At 33.8% G+C, this 10029-nt stretch overlaps 2 protein-coding genes across 2 annotated transcripts; both read right to left on the bottom strand.

Moving 5' to 3' along the window:
- Nucleotides 1-516: 516 nt before the first annotated feature.
- On the bottom strand, nucleotides 517-1503 carry LOC131169256 (uncharacterized). The gene is made up of 3 exons (XM_058150767.1): nucleotides 1283-1503; nucleotides 1046-1150; nucleotides 517-930 (listed from the first exon to the last, which is right to left on the bottom strand). Exons 1-3 carry the CDS (start codon nucleotides 1487-1489, stop codon nucleotides 517-519), a joined length of 726 nt encoding a protein of 241 aa, XP_058006750.1. The 5' UTR covers nucleotides 1490-1503.
- Nucleotides 1504-1649: 146 nt separating this feature from the next.
- Nucleotides 1650-7632, bottom strand: LOC131182336 (uncharacterized). Its single transcript, XM_058151525.1, has 4 exons — nucleotides 7570-7632; nucleotides 6594-6658; nucleotides 2203-2559; nucleotides 1650-2081 (listed from the first exon to the last, which is right to left on the bottom strand). Exons 3-4 carry the CDS (start codon nucleotides 2556-2558, stop codon nucleotides 1943-1945), a joined length of 495 nt encoding a protein of 164 aa, XP_058007508.1. The 5' UTR covers nucleotide 2559; nucleotides 6594-6658; nucleotides 7570-7632; the 3' UTR covers nucleotides 1650-1942.
- Between the last annotated feature and the right edge of the window lie 2397 nt (nucleotides 7633-10029).

Below are 10029 nucleotides of genomic sequence, written 5' to 3'. Positions count from 1 at the left end.
GTTTCAAATTCTGAATCTATTTTCAAACCACTATTCCGTTTCAAATTTAGAAACCGCATATATTCGGTTTCAAATTCCGTTTTAATTTAAAAACTGATATTTCGGTTTCAATTTTTTTGAAACAGAAATTCCGTTGCAAATCGGTTTCTAAATTCTTAAACCGATACTTGTGTTGTTGGATTAGAAACGGAAAAATTCGTTTTTAATCCGTTTCAAATTACTAGTAGAAAATTTTTATTTTTTTATTTAATATATTATTTCCTGTATTGAAGCATATAATATAATATTAATTTTAAATGCTCAATATCATAATATTTATAATATCAGGCTATCAAATATCAAATATCAGTCAATATTATATATAAATATGACAGTGAAGGGTTATGACAATAATATACTGTATGGAAAAATAAAATATCATAATAACAAAAAAACAAGCTACTTGTCATCAACAAGATAATCACTCATCACCACTATCAGCCTCTCTACCATCATCTTGATGAGTCGCATGTGGAGTTAGAATGTAACCGCAGACTGCATCATTTGTGACATCATGTTTTGCATCATTTGTTGCATGCGCTCCTCCAGTGTCTGCTCACGTTGTCTATATCTCTCCTCTAGCATCAACTCGCGTTGTCGATCTCTCTCCTCCATTGCAACCAAACTATCCTTGAGCGTTGCAATAGTCTGATGCAATTGTTGAATCTCTTCCTGCATTGCCTCTGACTGAGCACAATAGGATGCAGTAGAAGATGATCCATGTGATGAGCTAGGGTAAAAAATTGATGCTTGAGATCCAATGCCATAAACCCTGTTCTTCTTCTCCCCCCCCACAACTTGATAATATAGTGCGACCTCATCTACAATAGGAGGGTCACTGCACCCCTCTTGTGGTTGAGACGACTGCTCCTTAAGCGCCAAAAATGCATCCTGCATAAGTCAATACACATATTTTAAATTTATTTTTCTTGGCAATTGAATAAACAAACTCACTTATTCATTTTTTTTCATATAATTGAAAGACATAAAATACTTGTTCACTTACCTTAATTGATTGCGCTCGTGAATCAACCATATCGGAGGTGCCTTTCCTAGTGTGGGTCTTATGGAAAAGTTCATAAGGAAAAGGTCTTCGGCCAAGCTGGGCTTCCTGAAAAGATATAATGATTTTAGTGATGTTTATAATAATGTTCGATTATTTGCTACTAATATGTAGACAGACAATAACAAAACTAGTAAATATGAAATCATTACCATCCTATAGTAAATATGAAATCATTACCATTCTATCTGCGTGAGTAGCATGTGAAACTGAACCCCCTGTGTGTCTAGAGATGCCTGCCCCAACTCCCCCTATCTCACTACAACGGTTAGCAGTGAATTGATGGCTCTTGGCTTTAAACTCTGGGCTACTCCATGCCTCCTTCCATTTTTGCATTGTACTATTAGGCACGATGACCTTGGATTTTCCTTTCCTGACATTGCACATTAGGGCCTTATAGCGCTCTGTGACCTTACGCCTCAAGCTTCCTTTACTAGTGGAGTCACCTCTTGCCAATCAAAGTATTTACGGTATAAAATAAATAAAAATTAAGACAGTTGTATTAGTATGATAATATTTTAGAAAAAATTGACAAAGATTTCCCTAAATTTTGGACAATCCAACCTAGTTATTAGGTATTAATTGCACCTGTTAAAAACACTTCATATATTCTCAACAATAAATAACATCCACCCCAACTACAACAACTCACAACAATATATATTTTCAATATCACACAAGCTGTACATATAGATCATTTAAGCATTAATATACTTCAATTGTGTTCTTTTACATTAATTCACAAATTCTCATCACTTAAATGATATTTGTTCATAACATTCTTTTTTGAGGTTTCATAAACTATGCAAATTAGTTATCTGATAGCTAATATTTAAATATTTATTTTATTACTTGAAATTCATCCCAGTAAAACTCTTTTGTTTCAGGCGTGATAGTTTTCCAACAGTGCCCCTCTGGGTCCATCCTCTCCTTGAAGATATTCTTCATCTTCTTAGCACATTCCTCAGATGGATGTAACCTGTACAAAAGAAAGACAGCAAATATATTGATTTTATGTAAATGTAGAAACACAGTACTTCAATTCCCAATGATATGAAATACCAAATCATAGATAAAGTTAATTAATTTTAAATACTTACGTGCCATTAATGAGCTTTATTCTTTTCTTTCTTCCAAATGTAGTGAGTGATAGGCCATCCATCGATGATATTGGTGCTGCCCCAACTGAATGACCTTCATGACCAGAGGTTGATCCAATTGCAGGCTCAGAAGATGGGGTAATAGGTGGTGGCGGTGGAGGTGGAGGTATAGCTCGATGCTGTGTTGAAGCAGTAGACCCCTCTGGATCTGGTGCCGACCTCCCAGTGGATCGTGAAGGAACCTGAGGCTGACCCTGTGTAGATTGGTCTAGTTGATCATTGGGCTCATCCTGCACAGGTAACTGCCTTGACTGTGAATGACCCAACAAACCTCCCCTGCGACCGTTGCCTCGCATCCTGCATAAATAATTGTATTAATTAGTTAGCTTCATTCAACTTATGATACATAATACAGATGAAATTAGTTAGAGTTTATACTTCAAGTTTAGAAATATAAATTCATTAAGAGAAATACCTAATTCTAATTAGTATCACTATCATATACATCATCGCATTCCTCATCACTTTCTGAGTCCAATTCAAGCTCTTCTTCATCTTCAACATCCTCTTCATTAATTTCAACTAGTACACCGTTTTGATCATTCAAGTATTGTTGTTGATCATCATCATCGTCAATTTGAATCAAAGGGACTTCCATTTCATCTTCTTGAAATGGTTCTTCCCGTGCAGGGGGGGTTGTGACATTCACTTGCTCAGGAAGATCAATAACAGATCTCGCTTTGATTTTGAACACAGCCCACCAATCATCCTTGTCACGTTTTAAGCTTGGATATATTTAAGAATTCACCTGAGCCGATTTGATAGCAAGAAAAAATGGTTCATACCTATTTAAGGATCTTTTATGATTAATATACACAATTTTATATTTTGGATGAATCTTTGTTCCCACATTTGGTTTTGGATCAAACCAATCACATTTAAACAATACGCTTCTTTTGATTGGTAATCCAGTACTCCAATCGTAGCACTTCAATTAATTGTCCATAGTAGTCACTTTCATTAGTAATCGTAATTAGTCCCCTTGATACATACCCCACTGCTCATCGCGTTGCCCTATGCGAACCATAACCTTTAGTGTGAAATTTATAACCATTAACTACATAACTATTGTAGCACATAACACTTCTTAATGGACCCTTTGATAGATCCTTTAAAAACTGGCTTGATATATTGTTGGAGGGATTGTGAACATATTTATTGAACCACTTATCAAATTCACGCTCTAGTTTCTCATCAACTTGTTTATCATTGATATTTGGATTGGCCATGTGTAACTCATTAACAAAAATGCTGCACACAATGAAAATAGTTAATTACATGTTTGGAATCAATAATGGCATTGCAACAATTATAATAATTGAATATTAGAAAAACTTACTCAATGTACGGTTTTACTTCTATACAATTCAACAAGATGTACATTTGTCCGCTTGAAATTCTTGTTACGTGAGATATCTAACCTTTCCTTTTCCTGTGGCCTACCGGAATGAGTGAAAATTGATAGATTCCTAGATGTTCATCCATATGTTCGATGTATCATCATTGCGTGGAACCTTTCGATGCCTTGTGTTGACTTGTGGTTCAAAATAATGAGCGCAGAATGACGATGCTTCTTCATCTAATTATGCATTGCATATGGAACCTTCCACTTTGGCTTTATTTTTCACATTATTTTTTAACTTCCTAAGGTACCTGTACCATTTACTATTTAGTCACAACAAAGTTTTTATTTCTCCATGTAATGATAGTATACAACAATACATTAAACTAGTTACCTCTCAAATGGATACATCCACCGATATTGCACAGACCAAAGAATCCATGCTTCATAAGCCAAATGCACCGGGAGATGTTCCATGGAGTCAAAGAAACTTGGAGGAATATACGCTCTAGTTTACATAATATAATAGGAATCTCTTCATTGAGTCAGTAACATGGCTTCTTCTCTAAGTGTTGTTGAAGTTAACTCTCTAAAGAAATTGCTCAATTCGGTCAATGCTTGCCACACATTTTGGAAGCAATTCCTAAATGCTATTGGGAGTAATCTTTGCATAAAGACATGACAATCATGGCTTTTCATCCCAAACAACTTTAGTTTTCTCATGTCTATACACCTACCCATGTTTGACACATAACCATCCTGGGAATCTAAGATTTTTAAGCCATTCACACAACATCGCTTTTGATTGTTTGTCTAATGTGTAACATGCTTTAGGATACCTTCCTGTTGCCATATCCTCTCTAACTCAGTCGGTGACAAAACTCTTTCAAATCTTCTCTTGATTTTGCATTGTCCTTCGCCTTCCCTTCAACATTCATCACAAGATTAAAAATATTTTCAAATACATTTTTCTATATGCATGACATCCAAGTTGTGGCGAAGCATGTTAGTACTCAATATGGCAAATCCCAAAAATGCTCCGCCTCTTCCAACCCGTGTTTTTGCTTTGCAACAAGTATTCTCATCTGCACTCATATCCGTGACACACATTAATCCTAGATGTTCTATTTGTTCTAAAATTTCCTCACCGATAGAATGGGGAGCACTTTTGTAATCGTCTTGTTCTTTCTAAAAGCAATTTTATTCCGTCTGAAAGGATGGTTAGTCGGTAAGAATTTACGGTGATTGTCAAACCATGATTGTTTACCACCCTTTGTCAATGTGAATGCATCCGAATCGTCCCTACAATATGGACAAGCAGGTCTTGCTCACGTGCTCCAACCGGATAACATTGAATATGCAGGGAAATCACTTATTGTCCATAATAACGCAACCCTCATATTAAAATTATTCTTCTTTGATGCATCATATGTCACAACTCCAACTACCCACACCTGTATCAACTCTGCAATAAGGGGCTGTAAGTACACATCCAAATTGTCTTTTGGGTTTCTGACCAGAACTAGTACCGTTAGGAACATATACTCTTCCTTCATACATAACCAAGGAGGAAAATTGTAAGGAGTGACAATGACTGGCCAAGATGAATATTGTTGTCCAGACTGACCAAATGGTTGAAACCCATCAGTGCATGGTCCTAGCCTTACATTTCGAACCTCAGCAGCAAATGAAGGATGTGTTTTATTAAAATGCTTCCATGTAGTTGCATCTGAACAATGACACATTACCCCATCTTCATGGTCATGCTCAGCATGCCATCTCATTTCTTTTGCTGTTGCATTCGAAGCATATAATCTTTGCAATCTCTGTGTGAGAGGAAAGTAGTACATTTTCTTATGTGGCACATTGGTTTGAAAATTAGAAGCGCCTCGACTATGTCGTTTGAACCGTGGATGGTCACAAAATTTGCAATTCGTTAACTCACTATCTTCAGCCCAATATAACATACATCCATTAGTACAACAATGAATCTTCTCAACAGGTAGGCCCAATGCTTGAACCAACTTCTTCGTACTGTAAAAGTTTTCAGTCATTAAATTTTCATCCGGTAACACCTCTTTCATAAGTTGACAAATGTCATCAAAACACCTTTCTGACAAATGATGTTCTGCCTTGATGTTCAACATCCTTGCAACAACTGAGAGCTGCGAATGGCTTTCACAACCTGGCCACACCTCTTGATTAACAGCTTGCAACATGTCATACAATTTTTGAGCTGATGGATTTGGAGGCTCCTCCATTACATCCTGAAAGAAATCAGGACCTGCTGCATCCATTACCATTTGCTCATAGGTATTGCTTGTGCTATTATCAACCTCTTGAACAGACTCCGCTATCATAACATTTATGTTTTGACTATCAATATTACTTGTGCGGGGTTCCCCATGTAGAATCCATTTATAATAATATGGCACAAATCCATGCTTCATCAAATGTAACCGAATTGTATTCTCATCAGCATAATTACGATTCTGACACTTTCGATGATTACATGGACACTTCAGTTTATCCCCATCCATCCACTCTGGATGTTGCTTAGCAAATGTTATGAATTGTTCAATACCTTCTATGAATTCTGAGGTCAATAGACCATCTTTTAACCTAGCATACATCCATCTCCGATCTGATCCCATTTTCCTAATAGCTGTGTAATAATTAAGTGAATATTAGTAATGATATGTCATATATCAGAATTACATCATATCCCCAATCATGCGTTGAAAGGTAAGGCCCTAACCCAATTAGAATTGTATCATCTCTACCAATAACAGACAGATAATGACATGTCATATATTTGTAAAAATTCCAGCAGCATCTCCCATTAGTTCTCCAAGTGCACAACATAAAATTTGCACCCAGAGAACAATGAGAGATGTTACAAAATTTCTACAAATAGAAAAAATTATCACCTCAAAAATTGATATGCATGCATCTACAAATTAAAACGCCATATTAAAATATTACTTACCTGTGTGATACTGAAAGCAAGGGACAAAATAACGAGAGATAGTGACCAAAAGAGAATGAGACAGACTGTAGTTAAAAAAAAAAAAAAAGAAATTCACAAGAATTATTGTATAAAATTTAACACCTCAAAGTAAATAAATAAATAAATAACTACATTATATGGCATAATAGTATAAAATTAAAAAACATAATAATCATTAAAATTAAAGGACATGAAAAAATAGATATTAGTATAGCAATAAAATAAACATACAATCTTTTATTTGTAATTTTATTTATTTCTTCAATTTTCAATAAAGTTTCTTTACTTTATTTTTATCTCTTTCTTCTTGAAGTTTTGGATTAAACCTTTGCTGTTCTTTGAAGATTTGTTCATGTAATTATCTCTACACACTACACATTGCATCACATTGACTAATAGAAAACTTAATTTAAATTGGATAGACGGACTAAAGAATAAAATAGAAAGACTAAATAACAATTTTTCCTAAAATAAAACCTATATTTCTCTTCTCTATCTTCTCAAACCCTGCACAACATGGTGGCCTGAGAGTTTCTGGTTCTACCATGCAACATGGGGCCGCTTGGCATGATGTACTAGTCCATTTTCACAATGACAAGATCCATCTTCTTAAATGTAAAACTAAAATATTATCTCAGATCCAACAATTGGCATTCATTGCAAGCAGAAGATTATTAAAGGCATTTGAAATGTAATCAAGCCTCCTGTTTGCTTATACAACCATGAATGAAACAAATTCTCATGCTGAAAAATGCAAAGAGAAAAAGGGACCTCACTCAGTTTCAACCCAACCTAAGCTGATATATACTTGCCTTCAGCTTAAAATTCTCCTGAGTATTTAATAAAATAGATCTATTGCTAAAGATAGCAACTTCAAATCCAATTTGACACCTGATGATGTAAGAAAAATCGCACCAAATTGGTAAGGTTAAAGATAATAGAGATAGAGACAAACCAACAGTGTCAAGGGCTCGAAGAAGAAGGGAAAATAATTAAGTATAGGGCTTTGAATACTTGACAACCTTCATGAAAAAGGGAAAATAATTAAGTATAGGGCTTTGAATTCAAGACATGCAGTAAACTAGAAGTGAACATTGGCAAATTTGCAACTAAGTGAAGATGACTTGAAGCCAATATATTATAATCAACGCATTTAATTAATTTCAGCAGAAACTGAAATGAAACATGATATAGCATGAAGGACAACCAATCACAATCCCAAGTACATTAGAAAACATGCAGATGCTTAGCATTTCAACCGAGAACTTCTGAAGTTACAATCTAGAAAAAATGGCTAGCAAACACATTTCCTCCATCAAACGTCAGCAAGAAAGTAATAATCTCATTGATGGTTGATATAAATTTTAATTTATCACTTAAACCCTATAAAACTAAATCCCCCTAAATTAATTTTCAGTTCACAAATATATTAATTGATATATAGAAAGAGCCCTCCTTTCTAACCCAAAAGAGAGAGAGAGAGAGAGAGAGAGAGAGAGAGAGAGAGAGAACCAAAAGAAGATGTTTTTGATAAAATGGACTTTCTCAGCAAATAGAGAAAAATAAAATAAAAGGAAAGAAAGAGTGATTCTTTCAGAAAGCTTCAAGACTTTAGCTTCTTATTATCCAAAATAATGAATCACTAAATAAAAAGGAAAAGATAGGCAAACAAAAGGCATGTAGTCTTTTTGCTCCTCTAGATTCCAGATGATGTAACTGTTCAATTTAATTTTCTTTTCCCATATTCTCAATATCAAAAAAGGAGTACATGAATATTTTGGAATCAACCTATTACTTTTGAAGATTTTCGCAGCCACCAAACAGAGAACGATTTCCACTATCTGGAAATATATTGTTTATATTTATTTTATTTAACTCGAGTTCCCAGAGAAAACGAAAAAATTGCAGAGAAAAAAAAATTGCATAACTTTTCTTTCCAAACAAACAGAAAAACAATCAATCATGAAGCATGTAGCTTTACAAACAAAACCAAAATTTCTCACATCTCTTCAAAGATCAAGAGATTGTTACCTCAAACACCAACCCCCAAAAGAGAAAATCCAGTATTAAACATGAAGCAAACACGAAACAGCTTTCATTTTTTAAAGCGAAATAAACCCAACAGGTACACAAAAGATAATCTTAAAAAAAAAAAAAAAAAAAAAAAAAAGAACAGAATACGCACCAGTTCCTAAGGTTGAAGAGTTGAGCAGAGGAGGTGTAGAAAGAAAGTAGAGGGCTAGATACGAAGGCCCTAAAAACAGAGTCTTAAAAGAAGAGGGAGAAGAAAAGGAGAAGAGGGAGGAAATGAAAGTTGAGAATAGTGGATGGTTCGTGTGATGGTTCCAAGATAGAAATGGAAACTGCAGAAGGAAAGACAAAGTCGTGCAAAACGAGTTAAATTGACGAAGAAAAATTAAAAAACAAAGTCTCCAAGATAGAAAGCTATCGGTTTCTAAATATAACTAAAAGAATTAGAAACCGATATAAATCGGTTCCTAATTTATTTTAAAATTTCATTGATTTTGAAACCGACAGAAATCGGTTTCTAACTTTACTTTAAAATTTATTAAATCAAATATATAATCGATAAATTTTGAAACCGAAAGTTATCAGTTTCTAAGCATCAGTGAAAATATTAGAAACCGATAATAATCGGTTTCTATTTTGAAAATTTAGTAAATAATATAGAATTTATAAATATAATTAGAGAACAATTTAATATTTGAAACCGAAAGCAATCGGTTTCTAAATTACTTTCAATTAGAAACCGCCATAAATCGGTTTCTAAATATAATAAAAGAAAATAGAAACCGATAGGAATCGGTTTCTAACGTTTTAAGTAAAATTTGAAACCGAAAGCAATCGGTTTCTAAATTTATTGAGTAATTAGAAACCGAAAGGAATCGGTTTCTATTTTATTTTAAAATTTAGTAAATAAAATAGAAATTACATTACTTTTGAAACCGATATAAATCGGTTTCTAAATTGTTAGGTAATTAGAAACCGATATGAATCGGTTCCTAATTTATCCTTAAAATTTAATAAATAAAATTAATGATTAGATTTATTTTGAAACCGAAATAAATCGGTTTCTAAATATAACAAAGGAAAATTGAAACCGATAGGAATCGGTTTCTATACTAATTAATTTTTAGTAAATAAAATGGAAATTATATGAATGTTGAAACCGATACGAATCGGTTTCTAAATATAAATAGATAATACTTTTATTTTGAAACCGAATGAAATCGGTTTCTAAATTAAAGTGAAAGAAATTAGGAACCGATATATTCGGTTTCTAATATGACAAATATTAGAAACAGAAAATTTTTCGGTTTCAAAAATCGGTTTGTAATCGGTTTATAAACAGTTGCTAAATTTGCCATCAAAATGTTCTTCATAATTTAGAAAC

Source organism: Hevea brasiliensis, chromosome 8 (assembly GCF_030052815.1).
Source record: "Hevea brasiliensis isolate MT/VB/25A 57/8 chromosome 8, ASM3005281v1, whole genome shotgun sequence".
NCBI lineage: Eukaryota > Viridiplantae > Streptophyta > Magnoliopsida > Malpighiales > Euphorbiaceae > Hevea > Hevea brasiliensis.
The sequence above is the reverse complement of the archived record's forward strand: the minus strand, read 5'-3'. Positions and strand labels throughout refer to the sequence as shown.

Coding starts and splice junctions, on each gene's coding strand:
- LOC131169256 (XM_058150767.1), bottom strand. CDS start 1,489: ATGTGCAATGTCAGGAAAGGAAAATCCAAGGTCATCGTGCCTAATAGT. Junction 1,151..1,282: donor CTACTCACGCAGATAGAATG/GTAATGATTTCA, acceptor ATATCTTTTCAG/GAAGCCCAGCTTGGCCGAAG. Junction 931..1,045: donor CACGAGCGCAATCAATTAAG/GTAAGTGAACAA, acceptor TGACTTATGCAG/GATGCATTTTTGGCGCTTAA.
- LOC131182336 (XM_058151525.1), bottom strand. CDS start 2,558: ATGCGAGGCAACGGTCGCAGGGGAGGTTTGTTGGGTCATTCACAGTCA. Junction 2,082..2,202: donor ATAAAGCTCATTAATGGCAC/GTAAGTATTTAA, acceptor TCTTTTGTACAG/GTTACATCCATCTGAGGAAT.